Genomic DNA, 27,978 nt, shown 5'->3' with positions numbered 1-27,978 from the left:
TGAAGAAAAACTGGTTTGTCATTCCAGTTCCAAATTGGAGATAATTTAAGTACCGGTTTGCTAGATTTAAGACTCATAAGAACTTTTTAGGAGGTAGGAACTTTTTAATGACCAAATCTAAGTGTAGTAAACTGAGAAAGTATTTTAGGTAGGAAATTAAAATATGTTGCAGTATGCCACTGATACAAGTGGAAATGTTACAACAGTTATTTCATGAAATATCAAACATTATTTTAATTCTTGTATACATGACAATGTTGTTGTTCTGGTTCTAACTACTGCTCACATTTTCTATTATCTTAGCCCTGAAAAGGCCTAGCACAGCAATTTCTTACCTGGTAAAAGAAAGGCATCTTGTGGTTGCCTAACATTTGGTATTCTGCAAGTTGAAGTACCACATCTCAGCATGTAAGAATATAATTAAATAGCCCCATCAAGATATAAAAATCTAAATAACTAATTCCAGAAATTCTTAAACATAGGGGAAAAAAAAATCCACAGACATGCAAACAAGCATTCTTTCTTACATCCATATTCAAAATGCCTCTTTTCATGCCTACAACTTTTCCCATCCTTAATACTTAACATCAAACATGCTTCAGGATTCTTGGAGCAGTAAATAATTTTTACCTTTCCATTCTTCTTCTGGATTAACAATTATAGCAAGTACATAATTCAGCAGATGAATGTTTTTTCCGATTCAACTAAGCACCGGATCCAGCAGTGAGGTTCTGGACAGCAATCTACCTTGGATTTCAGGACTGTAGCTACCTGTTTTCTTGCTTTGCACTATCTGCAAATGCAGTACTTCAGGATAGGCAATAGAAAGTTTAAGTGTGTTTTCAATTTTCACTTGGAAGCCTGAGAGCATGAAAGTCCCCAGGAACTAGTACTTATCTACAGCTCTGTCTCCCAACTTTTATGCTTAGTTATCAAAGGTGATAAAGTTACATGGCCAGTGAAGGGCCAGGGGGTAGGGGGAATGCTGAATAATTGTATAGGTTTATCAGTGATAAGTGCTGGTAATTTATGTGTTCATCGTTCATTTGGAAGAGAAACAACATTTCATGTACTGTCCACTCTGAATTGGGAAGGACACTGTCTAAAAAGGGAAAGAATAAAAACATGAAATAGTCTTGGCACTCAGAGTGGTATTCATATTTATATGGTTTGGTTAATGAGCTTATGAACCTTTGGCTATGAATTTTAATACTGGCACTGGCTGCTCTAACTATTGAGCAGATTTGAGATGCATTTTGGAAGCCTGTAAGTGCAAATGATAGAGACAATTCCTAAAAGCTTCCAAGTAGCCAGATTGAGAGGGATGGACATGATAAAAGACAGAAAGAACCTCAAATCACTGCCAATTGTAAGTCAAAACTAGACAGAACACTTATGTTTGTTCCACATATGCTCTCTTACTTAAGAGTATTTTTTGTAAGTCTCTATTCATATCATATTCTATCAAACAACTAAAAAACCAGAAAAAGTCATGCTGGTTTTAACTTTGAGAACCTTACTGAGGGATACAGAGAAAAGCTTAGTTTTAGGGAGGTTTTGCTTGCTAATGAGAATATTTTAGGTAGAAAGAAATGAATGATACATAGAGATGAGGTTTAAGAACAAATGTTAACCGACTTGATGCTATGAACAGTGACCGTGGGGTCTCAGAGGAACCGCCTCTACATGGCAAAGTCTTACTTCTTTTATTATACTCATAATTTTATCGATGCCATGAATTATAAAGTTTTACAGAGAAAATGAGTCTCACTTTGACCTGATTAACGTGCAGCAGGTAATAATACAGAAGTAGATAAATGGGCAGGGGAACAAAAAGGCATATGGAATATGTGTTAGATTAAAACAAAATTAGAACTCTATAAATACCATTTACTCTATTACGCTATCTTTAGCATCTATTGAAATTCTGAAGCATGTTTTCACAGGCAGTAATAATTACTAAAAGGAATTACAGGAGCCCTAATCTTAAGCTAGCTTTTTTCAAGTGTCTTTCATCTGCAAATAAAAGCCACAGTCTTAATTTTTTTTATTTACCATGAGTAATCTGATGTCATTTCATTCTGTTTTAAAAATACTTTTCTTTCTGAAACACAAAGAGATATACCTTTTTATCTCATGCTAAGGTTAGGGAGTGCTGTTTTAAAGTAATGCCTTTCAGTAATACTCAATTCAAGTTTCTCTGAGAAATCAGTACAAGAAAACCTTAACAAGCCTAAAGAAAGAAAAAGTTCTCTGCTTAGCTGTTCCTTGTGTGAACCAAAAATAAATAGCCTTTACTATACACATAAAAGCAGACTGTAAAGTGGAACCAGGACAGTAAAACCCTAGGAATAAACCCCCAGATTTAATTCTGATGAACTTGGATTTAATTTAAGATGGGTGTCTCTGAATTCATTTTGGGTGTTATTGTAACCAAATCAGAAGCTACTCTGAATTTCAGATTAACAGTTCCCCCATGGTAATCTGTTCTCTTACAGCTTGATGACTTTCCCTACAGGAAAGCTTCATAGAAGAAGAAGAAAAAAATACCCCCAAAACCCCAAAACCCTTCAAAAAAACCCAAGTTTTTTTTCCAACTGTCAGTTCAGAAGTGAACCAGTCTCTAGTTCTAAAATGACAGCTTAATTCTTCTTCAATTCCAGTTTGGCTTGAAGAGCAGTACTACACCATAAGAAAATAAGGAACATATTATCTGCCTTTCATCTGTTAATTATCAAGATTTCATAAATGTGAAGTTTTTGAGAATTTAAGTGTATAACTGTGAGCTGTACTCCCAGACCACAGTTTCCTTACACTAAAATAACTTAAGACATAATTCAGTCCCCAGTCTTGCATTCAGAAAATAATAATTTTTATCTCCAGTCAAATATTTTCCACATAGCTTAAGCACACTTCCATACATTCATGCATAAGCAAGATCCAAACTACCAGGGTCAGTCTTAAGATAAAAATGACATAAAAATGGGATCACACAAACTCGAGAGGTCATCTATTTTCTCTTAGATGATTCCCTCACCACTGCAAAATCAATACAACAGCGTAGTACTCTCTTCCAAACACTACCTACTGCTAAGAGTGATCCCGTGATCTGACGATTTAATGGATAAGGAAGTACTGAATTTTAACAGAGCCTAAACCAACAGAAATTGAATGAACTTTATCTTACTGGAACACCATCAATATCTATTGCTCTGTTGTTAAGAAGAGTGCATTCAGGTATCAAACTAGGCTACCTTGAACTGCATCAGCTGTGGGAAACAACTCTTAGTAGTTGCAAACCTTCTAATCAGTGCTGTAATATAAAAACATCTCTACATGCAGGATGGTGTAATCAAATGTGAAAGGTAAGAACACAGTAAATTTCTAATTACACTGAGGACCTATTTAAAATTATTTTGAATCCAGTTTTGTTATATTTGATTAATTTCAGCTCTTATAGCATTAAATTTACTAATGGATAATTATTATTAATGAAATAATTACAAAATTATCTTTATGCATGAGAAAAAAAGTATGTGTTGTCACATTACCTTTGACAACATGTGAAAAAAAGCACTGAAGTTAAAAATTATCTTACAGAAGTTAAATCTGCTACAGCAATATGGAATAAACCTTTAAAAATCCTAAAGAATCACAAATTAAAAACAAAATATAAAAAGAGGAATGCTTTAGAAACCATCATATATGAGTAACAAATTTACAGTCTAGAGGAATAGTCGGTTTTAAATATGGTGCTAAATGACTGGCAAGAGTTTTAAAGATATTACGTTACTTAAATAAAGTACTTCTATAAATACTGACTTTCAGTTTAACTTCCAAAGTAGTTATGCATTTTAATGCTGTATTAGTCACTACTAATGCTTTTAAGTTTTTGCAAGATAGTATTTTAATGTATGTACCTAAAAAATTTCCCTCACAAACAGCTGAACCTCATTCCTGTATATGCAATTTTAGGATACAGAATTGCAAGCATGTTAAATGTGTCTCACACATTTTGCAGCATATTGTTGTGTTGTATAGAGCTAGATAAATCTATTTGAAGCAAACAGGTATTCTCTTTAACAGCAGTTGAGGTTAAAGAGATATTAACTATGTGAAACCAACTGCACTCTCAGGTACATTAATTTCACAGTATAATACTGTGCCGGTTTAAAAGTAAACCAGTGGGAGAAATGAACCTAGCTCAAGAGACATTACAAATCAGTTACAATTTACTAAAAAGATTACAATAAATACAATGGTATAGAGAAAAACTGATTTTAACCCACAAAGACAAATGTACAACCCCACCTTGGGACAAGAACAAAACGGTGTTTGTCAACCCCTGTGCTGACCACCATGTGGCCCCCCTCAGTGCAAAGTAAAAGGAAAGGAAACCTGTTGCTCGAGATGATGGTTGCAGTCCTGTTGAAATAACAATTACAGTCATGTTGAGAGTGGTAGTCACAGTCTTGTTGGAGTTTCTGGTCCTCCTCTGGATCTGAGTGGTATATGAAGTCCCAAACCCCCAAGATTATATATGCTTAGGTTGGAATGTCCAGTACCTCCCCCAGGGCAGGGAGTCTCACAATGGGTGATTTAACTCTGTGAGTCATGGGATATTTTTGGAACCTTTGATGGTCTAGGTGTTGCAGCTGCCTATTATGCCAGTCCAGTATGGCCCATTAGCAGAGATGACCCCTCAGACTGGGTGTGAAGGTGCTAATGCCTCCCTAGAGTGGAGTTATCACAGCTGTTATCACAGTTATTAGTGTGAAGACAAAGAAACACCCCTCTCAAAGTCTCTTTAACACCCAGCTTGTAGCCTGAGGGGTCAGGTGTGCCCTGGGCAGCTGCTACAAATGATCCATTATTAACAGTCCATCAGAAATTACATAGGGGGTGTAGAATACATAGTTTTGGTTATACCCACATAGTGATACACTGGTCCCAGTCCCTGTAACTAGGACAAATGCCTTCTGCCAGACATTAACTTTTAACTCTTAAAGATTTCAAGATAGAAGATATAATTCTTACGAAGAAATTCTAGATTTAAACTTCTGAAATGCTTTTGAATTTTACATCAGAGTACTTGGAATTTGTAGCAATAAAAATTCAAATTTCAATAAAAAAAAAAAAAATTACATTAATAGGTGCTGGTTGTAAGGCATCACTGCTAGAATCACCAAAATACAAATGCTACCAAAACTGACAATGTGGCTGGGAATCCAATACAAATAAAAAAAATAAAGTCCGAAAGTAATGGATTTAGACAATACAAGATAATGAAGCTATATGAGTAATACCAGATTAGATCAGACTGTTTCATGTATGCATTCAAAGCATGTATGTCGGTATCCACAGGTACTTTCCATTACTAAATTCCTGTGTCCAATATCGCAGTATTATTACGAATCAAAAAAGTCTTATTTCATTAGTTTTTATTAAATTTTATCTTGCGATGACACAAAACCAATAAGTTTGGTAAGAGAGAGAATAGCTTAGCAACTATTGAGAGGCATCATAAGGAACAACACTAAGAAAATGGGGTAGCCAAAATAGATTGATTGGAGACAATATGCTATCAAATCACAAAAATTCTCATATGAGAAGCTTAAATGATTATCAGTTAACTCATTTTATTACTTGCAAAAGTTAAAGCAACTAAGGAACACTACGTGAAAAACTTGCATAAGAGATGCACTTACTATACATGTAATAGTTGTCATTGTCTTTTCAAATGAGATATGCAGCTGTCCTCTCTTTAAATCATTATTCAGATTTAGGTACAAATTAATGGTATATGGACATCACTTGTAAATATCTGAATCTAAATTTTTACAGTTTCACCACTCAGTGTAGAGCCCAGAAAAGCTGACTTCAGTTACATTCCCACCTACCCTTAAGCCACAGTACGGTCTGAAAAATGTTGATTGGCCTTGACAAACTGCACCTGGGCTAAGCTTCTCTCCAGTTTATCAGAAACACTGTCTATTCCCAGGAAATAGTGTTGTCTAATGAGCACCTGTTTTTTAATGAGCAGCCTTGGAAACTTATTTTTCTTGCATGAATAACAACCCAAGTGGAATAATATTTCTGTTGCTGAAACTTCAAAGACAGTTACCGAGTTGAATTATGGCCAGGATGGAAAATTACTATGACTAAAACACACACGCTTGCAACCCTATAAAAAGTGATATTAAATGACATCCCTCAAGCTCTTGATTATGAGGGGTTGGTGTGTACTAAAGTCTTTAACAACCCTACAAACAACAGTCCAAAGTAAGATCCTTTTGAGCTTTCAGCTCCCAGAAGACAAGGGGCTAATGAGTGTCTCAAACACCAATAACCAGATGGCTGTGAAGCCAAACAAGTACTGTTAGTAACAACTGACAAGAATTGTTGGTAATAACTAAGGACTATTGGTATTAAAACAACATGCAAAAGATCAAGATTTGGTTGGAGAAGGGGAGCCAGGTGGAGATAGGGCAGCACTTTTCCATGGGAAAGAACACAATAAAGTACAGTGCAAGCACAGAAATGACTGGAAGGAAGTGGGCATGGACTATTAGGTAGGATTGGGACCACCAAAGATCCCCAAAGTTCTCTGACTCATTTACAGAAAGGCCTAGAAGAACAGACTGTGGATGACAACTAATTAGCATAAAAAGCAAGAAACCTGTCCCCAGGGCAGAGAAACCTGTCAATAAAAAGGTACCCCTTTAGGCTCAGGCAGTCCCCCTGGACACCTCATCAGATGGACTGACACAGGTGGGTTACCACTTATCAGCTGGATTGCCACTGAAACCAGGATTGGCATCCCATCAGCTGGATCAATGCTGGAGTGGTGGCTGGTGACCTCTTTTTCCCCTCTCTTTTTTCCTTTCTTTATTTCATCTCTCCCTTTTTAATCAACCCCTTTCATTTCTCTTTTCCCTTCACCCTAGCAGTTTATCCAAAACCCACTGTCATGTGCCTATATAGTAGGTCAGGGACTAATATACCAATTTCCATGCCAAGTGTGTAGTTTTGTGTAATTTACTAATAAAACTCTCTGATTGTTTACGGACCCTCTAACTTTTGTTTTTCCTTTTGACCAATGAACATTTTCAAATCTTAAGTGCTTCCTTTGCCTTAAGATTAGGTTGTTACACTCAGGCAAATGGTTTTCACAATGATGTTGATCTTCTCTTGCGTGGGTTTAAATCTTCCTATTTCTGTTTGCGGTTAAGAGCCTTGAAATGATAAACAGAGTTTTCTTGGTTTTGTTTTGATTTACCTGAAAGACAGCCAGTGAGTGACAGAAACAGCAACAGTTTCCATGACAACCACATCCTTGGTCACAAAGGTCTTCTGTCCCTCTTTGTGCAGTTGTTAGCAATGCTGATGTTTCTTCATTAAAGCTTAGCCTAGTGGGAAAAGACAAGTCCTTGTTAGGAAAATTAAAAGTATCTCTCAATAATACGACAGATAATTCAAGAGACAAACCTGGTCCTAATGCAATTAAAAGTTCTAGTTCCAAAGAACTCTCTATGAACAGGGGCAGGTATCCTGACAGATACTCAGAGGGATCTTTTTCCAGTAGTTACCTGTGTTAATAGCTCAAATGTCTGTGGCAGTGCTTTGGAAATATATATATATATATATATATATATATATGTTTATATGGATATCATCCTAAAGCTACATCCATATTGAAGCCTTGAATTCCCAAAAAGGCAAGCTTACAATATAATACACATATTTTTTACAGAAAACATATTCAAAGCACATAATTTGTCATAGGTTCCTATTTTCCTGAAAGCAATATGTTGATGCTTGGTATAAAGTGTTTCAAAAACCCCAAGTGGAAGTGTGGCTTAGATGAGTGGACAGTAAGGTAAATTGAGAATTCACTGAAGGGCAGAGCTCAGAGTGTTCTAATCAGCAGTGCAGAATCTAGTTAGAGGTCTGTAGCTTGTGGTGTTCCCTAGGGGTCAGTGCTGCGCCCAGTATTGTCCAACTTACTCATCAGTTACCTGGATGCAGGGACAGAGTGTGTCCCCAGCAAGCTTGCTGATGATACAGAACCGGGAGGAGTGGCCAATAGCCCAGAAGTCTTTACAGCCCTTCAGAAGGACCTCAATAGATTGCAGAGATGGGCAGAGAAGAACCATCTGAAGTTCAACAAAGGCAAATGCAGGGTCCTGCACTTGAGGAAGAATAACCCCACACACCAGTACAGGCTGGAGGCTGACCTGCAGGAGAAGGGAAGGTCCTTCTCCTGCAGAGAAGGACCTGGGGGTCCTGGTGGACAACAAGTTGTTCATGAGTCAGCATTATGCCCTTATGGCCAGGAAGGCCAATGGTATCCTGGGTTGCATTAGGAAAAACATTGCCAGCAGGTCCAGGGAGGTGATCCTGCCCCTAAGTTTAGCCCTAATGAGGCTGCATTTGGAGTACTGTGTCCTGTACTGGGCTCTCCAGTCCAAGAAAGACAAGGAAGTACTGGAGAGGGTTCAGCAGAAGGCTGAAAGATAATTAGGGGACTGGAACATCTCTCTTATGAGGAAAGGCTGAGGGAGGTGACAGAGCACTGGAACAGGCTGCCCAGAAAGGTTGTAGAATCTCCTTCTCTGGAGATATTCAAAGTCCTCCTAGACGCAGTCCTGTGCAACCTGTTCCAGGTGAACCTGCTTTGGAAGAAACTTTGAACTAGATATCTTGACTTCCCTTCCAACCCCAACCATTCTGCGATTCTGTGATTCTTCTCTTGAAAGCAGTATGTTGATATTTGGCATTTTAAAACACCTCCCAAAAAATAATAATTTGTTTTAGGAAAATTCAGGTCTTTTTACTACTTGCAAATTGGGTTCAAATACATTCCAGTTTCTTCAATTTTACTCATTGTGCTAAGAATCCATCAATACATTTGAAACAATCACCACTTATACAGAAGAGATTTTTCATATTTGTCTCCTTCTACCACTCCCCAGATTTTTGTTTCCTATCTGTCCCATGACTGGTACATACATGTTGGCACATTACATCTTCTTAGGTATCACTTCAACAACGTCAGTAGCTTTAACACAATGGAACTTGAGAGTTTTTACATTCAAATAACTGAAAAATCAGTCCAACATATGGCAAGTTTTAGCTGGTTTATGTATGAACTTGAGTGTACTTCTGGTCTTTGACTAGAAAAACATCAAGTTGCAGACATAAAGCTAGTTTCCTACACTTAATTAGTCATATCTGTTCAGTAAGTTTTTGATATCCTCTCATTGGAGCCCAAGAAATCTTCTATCTGTAGAGGCTGTGATCCACAAGTACAAGAGCAATCCCATGGGACAGAACAATGAGACAAAGGAGAATTTGCTTTGATCCCTTACCAGACCCATTTTGGGGATAATATGATTCTTTCAGATTAGTCTAGTTTAGTTACATGCCACAATTGCTGTTTCAGGGATTCTATTCTTTATGTTAGAACCCTCACAGTATGAGAACAGAGGCAAAGCTCAACACAGCTGAAAAAAAAATCATAATGTAATAGTAGGTTCCTACCAGATTATTCCACTTCAACTGCTTTCTGAGCATTTCCAGTTGTAACCAGTTTTGATAGTCTTTTCTTCATATATAGAGAGACACACACAGTGTGAGAACAAGATGACAACATCTGTTTAGGTAGCTGGTAATTACTCCTGCAACAATCTAAAGGTGTAGCTTGTCAGCTTTCATTTAAAGAGCACAGCAGGTATGGTTTTCAACATAGATAAAAAAAAAAAAAACATGTAGGGTTGTGCTTCCTTTCAGGTAACTCAGACCACAGAAATTTAATATTGGGTGTATACATTAATATAAGAAACACTGAAAGCGAACATAACAATCTGGTAGTCAACTGACTTTCCACATAGTGCCTGTAGCTCATCTAAACCTCCACAGGAAACATCCTCAGTTAATTATTTATGTCTGCTGCCTTTGTTTTTCACTTCAGTGATAATCTGCTTTTCAGTTACTATGTTCCTTTGGTTGGTGAATTATCTCATTCAGCATTCTTTGCTGGCCAGGCCTTTGGGAAATAAGCATTTTCATTAATATTTAAATTTTTCCCTTATGGCCATATCTGTTAAAGAGAGTAAAACACAGATTCCTTCCCCCCTTTCCCTTCCCTGCAACTTTATTACTCTTTCTTCTTCCTCTTTTCCTCACTTCTCTTCAGCTGCTTTTATAACGGTGTAACACAGAAATTATTTTAACTTGGTGATTTATCTGTTGCATGAACAGGGGGAAATATACCAATTTTCCAGCATTAAAGTGTGAGATTATTATTGTTGTTGTTATTATTAGGTATTATTGTGCCTCTTGGATTAGACTATTAAAATATAATATTAAAGGCTATGATTGGTAAACCAGGAACAGGATGAAGTCTAACTGGAGCCAAACAGTAGGAACGTCAAAATAAAAGATGCCCTTATATATATTTCTCTTTGCATTCTTGAAACATGATGATTTTAGGCTTTCTATGAAAAAGAATATTTTTTAATGAACATTTCATTAAAGGCAACAGAATTATGGCATGTGGTGCTAGATAAGGAGTCAATAGCTAAATATCTATAACAGCTTTTACATGACAACCCTTAACTGTGATCTACCTAACTTGATCCTATCAATGTAATGCAAATTTCAAACCTGTTACAGAAGTATATTAAAATGTAAAGCAGAGTGCAATGATAGGGAAATGCTCTGATTTAAGTAATGAATGTGGGACACTGATCTTCCTATTTGGACATTCATTGTGTAAATATGGTGGCTTATCTCAGTAGAAGAATTATTAGCAAAACAAGAAAGGGGGAAATATGTCACTTCATTGCTTTTAAAAAATCTACCTAGAAATTTTGATTATTATCATAATGATAGGATTTTGGACCTTTACTTATTTTTTCCATATTTCTTGTTTCTTCAAGGGTACTTGGCAAACACTTTACTAGCCACATGGATAAATGGAATGCATAACAACATAGTAGGGTTATTGAACATCTAAGAATGGAGGAGTACTGTTCATACAAATATATTGATACTGCATTTATGGGCTACCATGTAGCATGTGGAATAATGACATAGGTGCTTTGAAGAAAATAAAAGGGCAAGAGGATGAAAATGTTATATTTAATAAGCATAGGCATATAGTCTAATTTCTGCTCTAGATTAAATGAAGGGATGTATTCCTAGCTTTACTATCAGTTCTTGTCATCTGATCTTTTAGATAACTAGGCTCTCACTTTTAGATAGATTTCAGTGATTGAAGGATTCCTTTATGCTTGTAGCAAAAAGATCAAAGCTGCATTAAATTCATTGAGAGAAGCATCTTCTTTCTTATTAAAAAAAAATAAAAAAAGAAAGGGTGTTACTACTGTAAAAAAAGTTAATGAATATTGTCTTCAGTCTTATAAGAAAGATCTCCCACGTAAAACTTGCCTATTTTGTAAGTAGTTTAATACGACTAGTATTCAGTTATTCTTGGTTGGAAAATCTTGTTAATTTCCTTTTTTGTTTTTTTTTTCCTCACCCCTGACTATCCCAGAATGAGGAATCTTAAGAATGTAAAACAGAATATACAGTCACTTACTAATACAAAAGAATATATCTGAAGATGCTGCTCAAAAGGACTTAAAAATTATTTCAACTGAGCAGTTTTTATTTTTCCCCCAAATATAAATTTGGATCTCATAAGAATCCAACTGGTTTCTTTGGAACACTTTTCTGGCTTTATTGATAATTCAGTGCAAGAAAAAAAAATAAGTTGTCCAGAATATCCTGTATTCTTTTATATAATAACATGATTGACAAAGTTCTACAGTCTAGTTTTTAAATTAAGGGTGGAATGTTTACCATTTATTGATTTTTTTCCTGTCCTGTTCTTATTCTGGTTTCTCTATAATACATGCAGTTTCAGTAAACTTTTTTTTCATAATACTGAAGAGAGGAATTTTCTCTCATGACAATTTGTAAAAAACAGTGATCTAAAATACAGTCGATGTGTATAATGTGCAGCAAGTAATTGATCTAACTTCTTTTTTGGCACAAATAATTAGAAGGTGAGACTTTCAATTTCCAAATGGTACTACCCATAGTCCTTTTTTTCCCAAGAATTTCTGCCAAATTAATTTTGCAATTTGTTTTAACTCTGCGTGTTAATTGTAGAAAATTTATTAAAGCGCTCACCATTCAGTATGTTTTAATTAATTGCTTTGGCTAGTAGTGACAGGGTGGATACTTTCTCATGGTTCTGATTCCTAGTAGAACTTATGAATACTGAGAGTACGAGTACTAATGAATGTTGCCAACATTAATGTGCTAGAGGCTTAAACTAGATTTAGTAAAACTATGGTCTTTCTAAGCATAATAATAACATCTACTATCATTAGTGTTTTTTTTCTGGCACTTATAATAAATTTAAATGCAACTGAAAATATTTTTTTGTTTTTTTTTAATTAAAAAACTTATGAAGTGAAGCCTTTAGCATAGATACCTCAATATTGATAACAAAGTGCTTTCTTCCATTACCACTACCTCATTTCCCTTTTCCACCATACGCATATTTATCCATTTATCTGTACCAACATGAAAAGATTGCTTGCTCAAATCCACATCCTCTGGCAAAGCAATGTAACAAAAGTTTTTGTCTCTACAGTGACTACACTGCTCAGAGGAAAGCGTGTGACTTGTCACAAAAAAAAAAATAGTTTTCTCTATAATATTTCTTTTTCCTATATCAATATATTAGAGGAAATATCAAATTATTTCATTTTCCCCTTCTCTTCAGGAAAGCAGCATGCTCACAGGTAATGAAGGAATAAAAACAGTGATAAGGTTTACATGGACCTGGAAAAGCAGGAACTGAAGAGAGTTAGAAATTGAGTTATTGCCACCCATACATCCAAATGGAAAGAAAAAGAATAGCATATCATATGAAGAACAAATACACATATGATTTTAGATAGGAAATACTTTTCTTTACATTCAGTAAGTGGAGGACATTGGCCTAAGGTGCAGTGAAACTGCTAATAATATTCCTTACTTAAGGTGGCAAACCCATGGAATCAATAGTTGCAACAAGCTAAGTATCACTGACTAGGCTTTCTATAAAAGATTTGTTATACTCTTGGAAAAAGACAGACATCCAACTGAAGCTCCAGTTTAAAGTACTGAAATAAAGCCTTCTAATCAACACTGAAGTCTCTGTCCCTCCCTGCACAGCCTTTACTTCAATCAGGGCTTGGAAGATATGAATGGAATTGCCACGGACAGCAACTCAGCCTGTCTTCCCTGCTCCTATGAGTATCAGACATGGCAATGCTCAGTCCATGGAGAATTAGAGGCTTTAGAAAACCAGAAGCTCAGATATTTCAAAGTTCATCATGAACAGAGGAAGCAGCTTGGTTGGAAATTTTTAAAAAGAGCTTGTCTGTTGAGAGCTCCCTGATGATATATTTACATATAAAGTTAACTATTAGGCCATGATTATTACAGACTCTGGTTATAGAGAATATAAATAACCTTGATTGAGTTCATGTCCCTGCTTGCTTTCAATAAGGAATTAATTTGCTCAGTCCAAAGTCTTTTTGACAATACTATTTACAGAACGGCTTATATTTAATAAAAAAAAATAAGTTAATATTTGACAAAAGTCATACCATAGACACTTTTACAATGAAGTGTCAGTGGAATTTATTATAGGACAAATGAAAGTGAAATTATATTAAGTCAATGTAAACAGCAAGGGATCTTGTAGGATTGATTATCACCCCAAGGGAAAATAATTTATTTTCAAGTTTTAATAATTGTCTAAAATATTGTAATGAAAATTTAATAAAGAAGAAGTTTTAGCAGTTAAATAAAACAATTTCTGAATTGTTTTATGAACACCTAATTTACTAACAATTTTAATATTCTGCAGTGGAACCTTTGCTTGTCAGATTCCTCCTGGCAAGCAACCAAGACTTACAATATCTAAGTTAATATTTAAAAGGTTGATTGTGGTTTGTTTGGATTTTTTTTATTTGGTTTTTGTTGTTGTTGTGTTTTTTTTTTTTTTTTTTTTTTTTTTTTTTAATTTGTGATACTAATAAAGCTTTCAAAGACACCAGTCTAGTTCTAGGAAGAAACATAAATGCTACTCTACAAAACAGTCAAATTGACTAATTCTGAAATAATGGTCAATCACAATTTCTATACTAGTGAATGAACATCCGAACTACTGCTCTGAAAAACAAAGAAAAACATTTGGTTGCAAACCCTTAGTAAGTATTTCGAAACACCTATGAGTCCAAGAGATTCTGAATTATTCAGATGAATTAAAGCTGTTTGGAAAACTGTGTACAGTACCCATAAAATAAGATAATATTATATTTATATTGTATTAAATATTGATTATTTTCAATAGTGTTTGAATATATTTGCACATACATATTCAAAATAGAGGGTTTGGATGTAAGCTGCAGAATGTTTCTCTTTCCAACATTTTAGACAATTGACTGCTTTTTCATATTACCTCTTTTAACCGAATGAATAAGTATAGTGGGGATTAACAAATCACTTGACCAAGAAGGCTTGTTTTATGCTAAATTATTTAAGGGATCATTCAGTGTTACCTGATATAGGTGCTAGATCCTGTTAGGCATTCTTACTGTAGATCAGACACTAAACCTTCAATAGTGTGTGGTGCTGCTATTTGACAAAATTCACTTGAATAAAGTGCAAAAACCCTAGAGTAGTGCTTAGGCAATCAAGTAATTTTGGATATACCTTGAGGTACTGGTGCTACTTGCAGGCACTGAGGCAGCTTCACTGCTGCTCCCACTACTAGGTGTGGTCATGTTCTCTGGTGAACAATACCTGTTGGATGAGGCCTTTTGAGAAGGAGAGCAGTGGAATTAATTCTGTTGTTTTTTTTTCTGCATCTATTTGCCAATCAGACTGACAGTTTCTAAAATTCAGCTCACATTTCAGAGAAGAAGCAGCTGCTGGGGATAAAGCAGTATAAAAAGGTTTGCTCTCTCACTTAGGTATGTGAATATATGCTGAAACACAGATTCACCTCAGCAGTGTGATTTTCCAATTTCTCAAAGCCTGGACTGGGGATAACATAGACTTTCTCACAAGTACCATAGTTAAGCTGTTTGGTTTCTTGTATGACCTTTATGAACAGTCATTCCTTAAAAGTCCCATAAGCTGCCATTACACTCACTTCAATTTTTTTTTTTAGTTCTGTCAATATTATTCACATGTAATAGGAAAAAAAAGATAAAGAGGAAAATTATGTATAATTGGACACTTTGGAAATTAGGTATATAAGCTCTTTTGTTAGTAAATGAAGAGGAATAGAAAACCGGAAGGAAAATTAATTAAAAACATTTTTGACAACTGTTTTGGAGTGAGATGAACAACCTTATTCTTTTTGCTAACTGTGATGGAAATCTGATTGCAGCAGAAGCCTAGACAGCTATTCTAAATTATTCAATTAAGTTTCAGATAGCTTAAGCTGAGTGATAGCAGTTCTCACTTGTTTTTTCAAGTGTACATGAAAGTTTCGACAAGCTGTGAAAAATTAAACTGGTCATTTAACTCCTAATCTCAGTGATATTGCAATAAAATCAGCCTTCATCTATGATGGACATTTCTCAGTATTTTGCTTTAATTATTCAGGAAAGATAATCAAGTACTTAATAATAAGTCCTACAGATGCCCTCAGATAACTTGAGAAGTTCAGGGAGAAAGGACTGTAGAATTGTGGGTCCTGCTCGTGACCTGTCCTCAACCTGCATTGTTTGTATTAGACTTATTTACAACAAAAAAAATGCAGGGAAAAAGGCATATTCTCATGCTACTCTTTTCAGGCCTACCTGTTTATTTCTAAATTCCTCTGGGTGATCGTAAGATGTGCCAGTGTAATCACATCTGGAAATGGTCTTTTCTTTGCCAAGCAGACAATTTAAGGACAATGATAAGAACAGCAAGGCACCGCTGTTATTTTGTCTCTCAGTTGAACTTGGTAGAACTATCTCTAATGGTTAAGAGAAATAGCTCATCTTGGCCTCTCTTTTGCAGCAGCCAACTACTACCAAGAGGGAAGGCAACTGCAATTAAATAAGTATCCTTGACTGCCACTTGTATCTGGTATTATATCAGCCAATATAAACAGTCGTAGCTTAAATCTTTCACTTAATGTAGCCACCAGACTAATAATATTATGCCTTTTAATAACATACACCAGTATCTCCACTCAACTCCCTGCAGACTGTGTGTACTGCGCTAAAGTAGTGGCCACAGTCTCTCCGTGGACCTTTAAATTCTGTGCTCACTTCCAAACAAATCAGCTCTGGCATAACAGGGTATATTGTGCACCAGGGTGTTCAGTACTACACTTGAAAAGGATCCATAAATTTTCTGTGCCTAAGATGTGAGATCCTATTCACTATACAAGGCAGGTGCAGGGCAGGCTCCCAAAAGTGTGTTAAAGAAAAGCAAGATCCTTCAATACCCTGCTTACCTCCTGCCTATGGGCCTTATATGATGCTGCCAACCTGTCAGAAGGATGTTCATCCAAAAAGGATGTAGGCTACATGTAGTGAGTGGAAGAGGCTCTTTCATGTGTAGAGTGGATGGGAGACAAAAAGAGAGGTTAGTGTGCTAAAAGATCATACATGAACAATCTGTTGGTGCGTATGTGGTACAAGTCTACCTCGGTGCCAATCCACAAATTAGAAAAATGACAGTTCTATAAAAAAACTTGTCTTGACATCTTATTCACGAGTTCTGCATTAGTCATTGTGGCAGATTTCACATTAGTTCAGCCCCCAGGTTTAGGTAATAAGACCAGTTTTAGTCAAATATTTTATTTTAACATGATAAATAATGAAAGAAATACAAAATTTTTAGCTAAAAATTCCATCTAATTATAGAATCCTAGAATCACAGATGCATTAAGGTTGGAAAACATTTTTGTTCCCAGAGAAGTTGTGTTCAAGACCAGGTTGGTTGGGCCTCTGAGAAATGTCATCTAGTGAAATGTATCTCTGCTCACGGCAGGGGGGTTGGAACTAACTGAGCATCTGACCACTTCCCTCAGCATCCTGTTCTGAGAAAAAAACACTTTTCTGATTTTCAAATATGAGCTGTCTTTCTATAATTTTTATACTGTTTTTTGAGAAACGATAAAGTATGTGTCCTCCAAGTTGAGGTGATCTCTGTATCCAGACCCTTCAAGAAGGGTACATTAACATTTTACTAGAATTTGCACAAGCACAAAGGTTTTATTGCTCATGTGTTCAAATGAGAGGATACTCTGCAAAAATGAAACAGGTCAAAAGGATTACATCTTCAATTCAAGACAGGCTAAACATTTCCTAGGCTTAAGAAGCAGAAGTCACTTTAAACACTTCTGGAAACAAGTCTTAACACTGAATATATTTTAAAAACTCCATAGTTAAATTCAATATCAAACTATTCAGATGAATTAAAAAAAACAGAAATAAAATGCTATTTGTGTTGTTTAAATGGTTTCAATAGACTATCTCATTGCAATTAATAGTTGCCACATCTCAGGACAACAAAGAGTTTATTTAATATATAGTAAAAAGACATTATCTTTGGAACTTAGAGCGATAGATAAAGATGTACACTTTGAAAATGCTTCTGTAAAAACAATATTAGTTTGGAGAAGATACTTAAAACAGTTGCTGTTCTGAAACAGTTGTGGTGGTTTAAATGTTAATAATTTTGTTCTTAGCTATTTTCTACTTGAAACACTGCAGTGCATTTTTTAACTGCCATACTGAAGAATATTAATGATGCAACAAATTGACTGGTGCTACAGAGATGTATCTGTTTTTTTTATGAGCATATTTAATTGCACATGTTTCTTAAGTCTCTAATTACAACGAGTACTAAAAGTGTCTAGATGCTTAAGGGTGCATTTTTATATTTAAACATACCTCATTATTATTACTTATATGGCAGATAGTTCACTAAGATATAATGATAGGATATTAAAGTGGATTAGAAATCTCATTATTAAAACACAAGCTTGTCCGAATAGAAAAAAAAAAAAAAGTACTCTAAGTGGAATAAACACCTCTTCATTTTCTTTCACAAATCTCATTTTATTACGAGCTAAATGTCAGAGTCATAAAGAGGTAACTGCTGGCATGATCCCATCAGGGAGGTTTCTATTTGTTATGATATGATATTCAACATTATTTTCCCACAGATTTTAAATAAAGCCAGTGAACTTTACTAAGGACTCCAATTTCAACCAAATGTATGTTAGCCTATCTAGAGGTAGATTGTTTATTTTTAAAGAGTAAGATATGACTGCAGTCAAATAACATCTCTTCTTGTATTTTAACTCAGCATTAGGGCAGACACCAATTATGAAATTGTGCTGTCAGGTTACCCTTCTAAGGGCAGTCATACACTTCATGTTTTCAGTGGCAAATTGAATTTGACATTTAATTTGAAGCCCAGGATACCATAATGTAAAACCTTCTGCAGTATTAGTGATAAAGCATGAGGGCAGACATCCTCTCTAGCTTTTTTAAACAGTCCTCTCCATAGTAGTATTGCCTTCATTATATTCTGTGGGGATTATTTTCCTTATCCTTATAGGAAAATTCCAGTAAATGTTTAGAATCACAGTAGCTCACAACTAGAACATTTCAGGTTTCTTTAGAGATTCTAATAGATGATCTACTCTAACATCTTCTCATACATTCTATCCAGACACCTTGTCATTTCTGAGTTTAGAACTAATTAGAACAATTCTTAGCCCAACATTTAGTTCGTGGTGGTGCTGACTCTTTTAATTCGTTTATTCTTTGGAAGATAATGTTACATTGCACAAGAAAGTATGCTAATAGTGGTTGCAAGCCCTTTATTTATGGAAGATTAATTTCTTGCAGAGATTTCTGTGTAAGTTAGCAGCCCTTCCTTTAATACATTAATACATTTCCATTTATACATTTTAGAGTATTGAAATGTAGTGTTTTGAAGAAGCAGCAGAGTAGACAGTTTTAGGCTCAAAAATTAAGAATGTCATAACAAGAAAGTGCAGAGGCTGGTTTGGTGCACATGCAAATGCAATTTACCTAGGATTCTGGGCTAACCATCACCTTGGAGGTTACCATTACATGTCAAAAAATAAAATAAAACTTACCATGGTTCCTTGCCCCTGTAAACTTTCATGATACAACAGCCGTGACTTAAGATGTGAAACATATAGTGGCTCAGAATCAGGCCCAGAGGCTCCAGCCATAGAGTACTACATTAACAAACATAAGATCTCTGTGCTATTCAATATTTGTACACAAATATAATCTGGACCAAATAGAGCATATTTCTGGGTAATTATCCAGCCCAGACAACACATTCAGTATAATGTTAATTTTGCATAAACTGTAGCCATCTGATCTGCATGAAAGTCTGCAACGATCAAGTTATTTTCCATTTTTTTTATTACCATTTCTACATTTTGTGTCAAGTGGATGAAGTGTTTTAGTATTATTTTTGTATTGTTGGCATCCTAAATTGGGATTTACAGTTATGAAGATCAACTGCTTTAGTACTCCCTAGGGAGTGCCCCTATTTCCCTAATTATATCACGAAGTGGTCACAGTTCTCTCAGGAGAAGCAGAAGAATATCTCCTGACTTTTTCTTCATTTGTTTGGTTATATTTCTGAAATAGTTTCTGAAATAATTTCTTACAGTTTCTGAAATGATTTCTTAAATGTTTTTCTGGGGAGAGAACATCCTCCTTAACTAAAAGTCTCTTGCTGGTTTCCAGAAGTAATGTCATTGACTGTGTGGACAGCACTTATTTCCATTGATCTCCTTGACTTTTTTTCATTCTATCAGAACTTGTCTTGCAAAAAAACTTGTCCCTTTTTTTTAGTTAGTGAGTTCCAATTGGTTGTAGGTTGTGTTCACTGACAGAGGATAGTTTCTTTTTTATTTCTTTTCTCTATTGCCATTTATGAAGGCAAAGAATTTAAAATTTACAAGCAAGAACACAAATTATGCACTGCTTAAAGCTTCCAGTATGACACTTTCCTTGCTGTAGAAGATGCTTCACTTTGGCAAATTCATATTGTCTATAAAGCCCAAACTAAGAACATGAATTCAGCAAAATGCAATGAAACATAGTGAAGGAACTATGCACCTTTTGCTGTTAGTGTGCTGAAATTCTTCTAGTGCATCACACATGTTACAGGAGTGTGCTGGACAAGTGCTGGCAAATCCTATTAATTATCCAGAGGAGGCTCCATTGGGACAGAGTTTCAGTCATTTGTTTGACGGGGAGTGAAGTATCAGTCTTACTGCACTGCACTTACTTAAGATGATTTTTTTTTGTGCTTCTGGAAGATATGTGGAATGTTGCCTGCTTTTATTAAGAGTTCAGCCATTTCCTTCCAAGAGACAGGAACCCCTTGGCACAGTCCTGATTAGTGGTTATAAGGGAACCAAGGTGGAACTGAGGTAGGAATTGTATGTGCTTCTCTTCCCTCCCTGATAATTAGTTCGAATCATAAGTGTTTTACAATTCAATTTCTAACCCCTGCTGCAAAACAAGAATAGCAGGATGGCTAATAGAATGACACTTATATCTGAAAATGAATGCTGTCTCAGGATGCCTTGTCACCTTCCTGCTCTTCACTACAGGTTTCATGCAAAGCAGCCAGCAGGGAGAGAAGATGCCAAGAGGACACAGGCTTATCTAAAATAAGTTCTTAAAATTAGTCTGATAATGCCTTCTGTTAAATGTGGTGTTATATTTTCTATTCTTCTTATCTTGAGAGTTCTCTTAGAATCTAGTTGTAATAGTTCATTTATAAAAATGTGATCTATCTGTGCAATTAGTATTGTGACAGGTCTCACCACAAAAATATCTGAGCAATTGGAAAGAGAAAATAACTCCTAGCACGTTCACTTCTTGCCTTGCCATTATCCACATTATGTCAGAATATTTTAAAATTATTTGAAATAAAAAAATGAGGATATCATTAAATATGATTATGTAGATTGCTACTGAAAATGGAGAGGCAGGTATTATCTGTGCTTTTAATATTGTTTAAAAGTGTAAGGAGTGTATTATTTGCAGTCTTTCTATTTCTATTTATGGGACTCCTTGATACCATAGAGTAACATACTAAAAGGAAAAGCCTTTCTATTAATTAAAGTAATAAATAAATTAATGAAATATGATATTTAAATTAAATAACCTGATTTTAAGTTAAAATAATTTAATAAATTTAAACAAGGACAAAGAGACATTGGAAATATTATAATCCTTCATAGATAATTATACAGGAAAGCAGCCCTGTTAGCTTGGCTTAATTCTGGTAAACTAAAAGACAAAATCTCAAACTATAGATCGTTCATTTCACCACTGAAAGTATATAATAAAATATAATCTCCCAGCTAAGGAAATTCCAAAACTAAAAAGACCCAAGAGAATACAAACCAAATGGGTGGCAAACATCTTACTTATATCACTATTTAAAATTTTCTGTAAATAAGACTTCATGATGTATCCAGCAGAAAAATATTTAATTTGAAAATATAGCCACTAGTTTTACCACATCTACGTTTCACCTTGTCAGTAGTTCAGAACATTTAATTTATGGAATAATAATTAAAAACAATTTCAGTTTCAACTTCATACATATTTATTCAGTTAATCCATTTAATAAAATAACTCGCTAAATTCCTTGTTCTCAAACAAATTGGGGTGAAGGGGGGAGGTGGGTAAGTTTACGTAGTGAGAGGGGACAGCTGATGAGAAATTTATAACTTCCTTGTTGGACATCATGTAAGTTATTAGTAGGTCAGAACTAGATTGTGGGGAGTGTGTGTGTGGAGTGGCAAGGGCTGGGTCAAACCTCAGGGAGGTGAGGTGGCATCCTATCACTTAAGGCAGGCCCTTGGAACCCACATGGGAAAGCCCTGGAGCAGCTGTCAGTCACGAGCAGCCTGGGAAAACTATAACACACCACACCTCCTGGGGCCTCTCACTCAGTCTCAGATTGGCAGGGACAGAGAGAACACTGCCCCTCACCCTGGCCTGGAACCCCAGAGTGGCTGGTGGGTCAGGGACCACACCTGTGTGGGGTGGCCATAGGGAGCAGAGCAAATAAAACCACAGGTATATGTTTGCCTTGTGTCGCGGCTCTGCCATTGGACTTGTCAGAGCTGGTCTTCTACAAGGCTTGGGTGGTAGCTATACAAGCAATCTCTCCCTCTTTCTTCTTTCCTGTTCTTGCTCTCTCTGCTTCTTTTTCTTTGCTCCTTTCTTGATGCTTAGGGTGGTTTGGAGCTGGAGGGATTGAATCTTGATTTAAGGGTTGTGGAATTGGTTGGATTTTGCCTTAAGTGTTGTCAATTAATAGTATATGCTGAGTCAGTATTTTTGTCTCACTTGTGTGGTGTCCTTTTGAACTTTGTCCAAGTCCCCTCATTTACTCCTCTAATAAAGAAATTTCTTGGGAACAAGCCTGTGACTTATTCTCTTGACACTATCTTGAGGTATTAAAGAACCCTACGTCTATATATTAAAGTAAAACTCATAGCCAGCAGTTCCTGGGGCTGGAGTTTTACATCCCTGAAAAGGCAGAAGATGGACACTTCTTTACATCCATCCATTTTATGTAACAAAATTTAGTCTGACTATTATTTTATATGGGGGACAGTGGTGAGGAATCTCACTGTACTCCTGATGGTTTGAGGATTCACTAAACGTAGCAAAGGTGCTACAGTTTTAAGAATCATCATCCAGTGTCTTCAAAGTTGGAGAACAAGTAGGGAATAAGGAAAACAAAACAAATCTATGATCTGAATTCAGTAGAGGGGGGACATTATGAAGGAAAAGTAATCTAAGGACCAGAGAAGAGCCAATGTACCTTTTCTTACTTATAAACTTCAGATATGAATTAGCTGGTTAAATTTCACTCTTTTTTTATTTTATTTTAATTTACCAGTTTTCCTCAGCTGTTCTCTTACAATGTAAATTGTATGTTGCCATCACTGACTGAGGTGACATTCTACCCCCAAATATCTTCTGTTTTCACAGCACAAGCAGATTAAATATTACAGGACAGCTACAAATCCAAAAATAAATCTGCTGTGTCTCCTGTTCCTATATACACTACTGTAGCATGTCCTACCCCAAGTTGTCCTTGTGCATGTGCCTCTACAGACCAATCTTTGCCCTTTCCTATTTGCATATAATATACTAGAAAGTTAATGCACTATTTTTTGTCTCACTGTTTACTATCTCTGCCTTTTTCTCTTCCACAAAGAAAATATAAAATTTGGAGAAATCCTTTTCTCCCCTGTAAACACTTGATTTGTATCATTCCCCACCACCTTCAAGAGTCTTTCAGGAAGAAATACAACACAAAAAGACAGAAAGAAATGAAAAAAAGAAAAATAATCTATTCACACTCTCCTTTCTGTGAGTATTTGTGTCAGAGCTTTCTTTCAGATGATCAAGGACAGGATTTAAAATTCTCTCCTTCAGCCAACTTCCCTTGGCTGCTGCTTACTAACAGCAACTCCAAACGGCCATCGGCAACAGCTTCCAAGCTGACAAAATCAATCTTCATTTTGAACAATAATTATAAAATAATTATAAAAACAATAATGCTCTTTTTTAACCCTTTTCTTTCAAACAAAAAGGAGATGATTTTATTGTTTATAGAATTTAAAGGTTTAGTTCCTTTGACAGTGCAATGGAAAATGTAAACACACTATTTCAGACTTCTAATGTAGTATAGAAATAAATACAAGTGGATGATGTGCAATTTTTTACAGCTTGGTATATATAGAGTAGTTTAAAATGATGTGAGAATAAGATAAGAAAATCCACAGACCCCTAGAGATTTTTGGCACCAGGCTCTCCCTCCTACAGGCATTGGAATATTCATGACATTCCCCTGCCTTCCCCTTCTCCTCATGAAGATAAAATCCATGGTTCTTTCACCCTTCATCATTATTTAGCCCTTTAGTTTCCCTAATTCATTAGCCTTTAAGTCTACTTTTCTGGCTGAGACACATATCAACAACAGTCCCAGTTGGCTGGGTCCAAACAAGTTAGTTAGAAGAATTAAGACACTTACATACAGATGTACATGTATGTAGGTACATATATACACTCATTTAAACTTTATTTTATTGTCTTACACACTGGCAAATTTAACTTGGCAAGACTTTTATCAAACCTAAGCATTTTGGTTTAATGTCCAGATGTCCACCTTATATGGTTTCTATAAAATTATTTTGTTCCATGGTGTTAAAAGTACAAGTTTGTGTTTCACTTTTTTTTTCAGTTTACCTAAACAATAAAGATAGTAAAACTGATTTGGTTTTGTTTATTTTTTTTTTTTTTCAAAGTCAGAGGCCTTTGATGGATAATAAAGCTACTGATACTATTTTTTGTGTGGTATGTCAAGAATAGTTTTGAGACTTAAATCTCATTTTTAAAATTAAGCACATTACATTTAATTTCTCAAAATTCTATGATAAAAAGATTTTCTGGAAATTATTTTACTAAAAAGCAGTTCTGATACTTGAAGCAACACATTCTACCTACAATCTGGAACAAAGAAAACTGTTTATTAAAGAACAGATAGCATCATGTGCAAGTAAAAAATATTTCTTTTCCCTTGTGTCCAGTTAAACATTTTACTTTTTTATAGATCAACTTGTCACATAGATATGTAAACTTAAAATATCAGAACAATTAAGACCATCTTGGAGGTAAATTTGAACATTTAGCTGTATATCAGTGTTTTAGCATATGGAATTACACAGTAAAGAGCAGAAAGGTTTTGGTATGAAAATACAGTCATAAGAAGCAGGAAAACAGGAAATTTGTGTCTATAAAAGAAAGCAATTAAAACACATTGACTTGACTTTGGATGTTATGTTTTTAGTAGTGGTTCAACTGGGCAGTCATGACCTTCCATAAAGTAAATTCCTCTGTCTACCTGTTTAGCCTTTTTGAAAACAAATGAGACAGAATGAGTAAAAGAGATTGTATCATTCATCTCGCTTCTTCAGGAGCAATTTTGATCACAAAAGATAGTCCATAGAAAGTCATTGCACATGTTTATCACTCTCTGGGTGTATCCTGTGACAGCTGTTATCACTAACAATAAAACACTATTACTATTTTCCACCTTTATTGCAATGTTGAGATCTTCCTATGAAACACATTAATATTGCTGGTCTGATTTTTCAATTTTAACAATAAAGACAGCTGTTTAAACACAGATTTTCTCTGCGCCCACATTTTTTTGTTGTTGGAGTTACTGGAAGTATGGATGCACTATAAAGAGATGTACTTAATAGTAAATTAAGTGATATGCAGATAGAGAAATCGAACTTGCACAAAAAGCCACAAAAAGTCATTGAATCATTTCTTCAGCTAGTACAAACTTGTGTGTGCAAGTATACATTTCTTCCCTTTAAAATAAAATTTTAATCTAGCTTGATTACTTCCTGAGATAAATGAATCCAACATAATTCAAGTTGCCCATTTAAAAGCATCCTCAAAGCAGTATAAAGTAGTTCAAACTTTATAGTTAAATTTTAAATTAGTTTAAAAATCAATTTAATTAACTCAGTAAAATGTACAATGCAGCTCCAAGGATTAGTGAAATCAAGGATATATACAGCCTAAATTTCATTGGTGACTATGTGGCGGCTTGATCACATCATGATCAAGTTTCGTGATCAGAGTGATAATCATCAGAACTCTCATTCAAACTCACAAAATTAACATTTAGGATTTCAAGGTGTTTAGTCTTTCCAAAAGCTGAACTGGGTTTGCTCTTCCTATGATAAAACATGAAGAGATTGTAATTACTTAGTGAACTTCTAATTATTTATTTCTCTCTTAGGTTTTTAGCTTTTTTGATTACTCCTGAAGAGTGACTACAAAATTACTGGTGTTGTTATAAAAAAGGGTTACAATAAGATGTTCAAATAAAAAAACTATGACCTAAATAACTTCATTAAACAATCCAAGTTCCTGTAAAAATCGCACAAAAACTCCAGTGTAGTAGAGAAAAAGGAAAGAAAAAAGCAATCAAAAAACCAAATGACAGAATAGATGAAATATTTTATTGGGTGCCAGCTCCAAAACCGCTCCTTCTTTCTTGTACATCAGATGATCTATTTATTCATGAATTAACTGTCATAATAATCTTGAAGAACATATTGCATTGATTATCTCCACTAACACACAATGATGACAAACTGCCATTAAAACGCTTAAAAGTATGTGAGACTGAGATACAGGAACTGATTTCTTTTTAACTGTCTTAGCTACCCACTCATATCACCCTGTCTGAATGCCTTTTCTGTTAAGAATACCAAGGCTTTTCTTTTTATTAGGTCAAAACAAACTCTTGCTTAAAAATAGTCCAGCCTTCTTTAAAAATTATTATTTTTTTCATTTTCCAGAATATATTGTTCCTTAGGCAGCTTGCTAACTTTCCCACTTGTTTCCTACAGATCCTAAGACTGACTGTCTCCATTTTATCAAATATTTTGGCTTTATTTTTGCTCTCAATAGGGAGTATTATAGATAAGCAGTAAGCTTTACTGGTTTTTTGGCTGCTCTGTCCAAATCTTCTCATTCTTAACAGAAACAAGTCTAATTTGGGTACCTCCTCTTCTCTGTTATTTATAATTAGCTGTTTCTAAAATCTTAGAAAACTGATACTGATACACAAGCTCCTACTTTGAAAAGCATTTCATAAACCATGTACTTCAACGTGAACAGATAAAGAGAAACAAATTAAAGGACAATTAATATAAAATAATAATGTTGTCCTATCTTCTGCTCTTATTAGTACATTAATTTTTTTTTTTTTTTTTATAATTGAGAGCAGTCATGGAGTTTTAGAGACAGATTTTCACGGAATCACAGAATTCACTGAGTTGGAAGGGACGCATAAGGAACACTGAGTACAACCCTCAGCCCTGCACAGGACCATCTCCAAGAGTCACACCACATACCTGAAGGTATTATCCAAACACTTCCTGAACTCTGTAAGGCTTGGTGCTGCAACCACTTCCCTAGGGAGGCTGTTCCAGTGTCCAACCATCCTCTAGGTGAAGAAACTTTTTCTAATATCTAACCTAAACTTCTCTTGATACAACTTCAGGCCATTCCCTCAGGTCCTGTCACTGGTCACCACAGAGAAGAGATCAGTGCCTTCCTGCCCCTCCTCTTCCCCTCATGAGGAAGTTGTAGACTGAAATGAGGTCTCCCCTCAGTGTTGTCTTATCCAGACTGAACAGACTTCAGCCACTCCTCATATGGCTTCCCCTCAAGGTCCTTCACCATCTTCTTTGCCCTCCTTTGGACAGTCTCTAATAGCCTTGTGTCTTTCTTACATTGTGATGCCCAAACTGCACACAATATTCAAGGTGAGGCCACCCCAGTGCAGAGCAGAGCGGGACAATCTTGACCAGCTGGTGATGCTTTGTTTGATGCCCCACAGAACAGAGTTGGTCTTCCTGGCTGCCAGGGCACTGCTGACTCATATTCAACTTGCTGTTGACCAGGACCTGAGTTTTGTAATCCATGCCACTGTTGTCTTGGATTTTTTCCCTCTGCTAATCTTTCAGCAATAATTTATTAGAACTACAGAGAGATGAAAATCACATTAAGTGAGAAAAGAATAAGAAACTGAAGAGAATCTGAAAATACTGTATTCAAAGAAAATAAGGCACCTTTAAATTTATTTTTGCCTACAGTTTTATATGGGCTTTTGTCACGAAAAAAACATGAGATGAACTGCAAACATAGCTCCTGGAAGGAAACAAATCCTAACATGATGTATCTTAAGCTATTCTGTCCACCACTGTTGAGTCACAGATAGCCAGAGTTTACATAACGGCTGCATACACACAATATCATCTGTGAATAGATA

General features: G+C 35.5%; 1 protein-coding gene across 2 annotated transcripts in view; it reads right to left on the bottom strand.

The window, feature by feature from the left end:
- Nucleotides 1–27,978, bottom strand: part of CNTN5 (contactin 5) — a 430,795-nt gene that overhangs the window by 311,024 nt on the left and 91,793 nt on the right. For both annotated transcript variants that reach the window (XM_018071482.2, XM_018071483.2), the window contains exon 2: nucleotides 7,280–7,409. In XM_018071482.2, the coding sequence (XP_017926971.1) occupies nucleotides 7,280–7,334 (55 nt within the window). In that variant the 5' untranslated portion in view covers nucleotides 7,335–7,409. The remainder of the gene's footprint in view (nucleotides 1–7,279; nucleotides 7,410–27,978) is intronic.

The sequence above is a fragment of the Manacus vitellinus genome, unplaced genomic scaffold (genome assembly GCF_001715985.3).
Source record: "Manacus vitellinus isolate BGI_N305 unplaced genomic scaffold, ASM171598v3 scaffold_2_pilon, whole genome shotgun sequence".
Lineage (NCBI taxonomy): Eukaryota > Metazoa > Chordata > Aves > Passeriformes > Pipridae > Manacus > Manacus vitellinus.
This window is presented reverse-complemented; position numbering and strand designations above follow the sequence as displayed.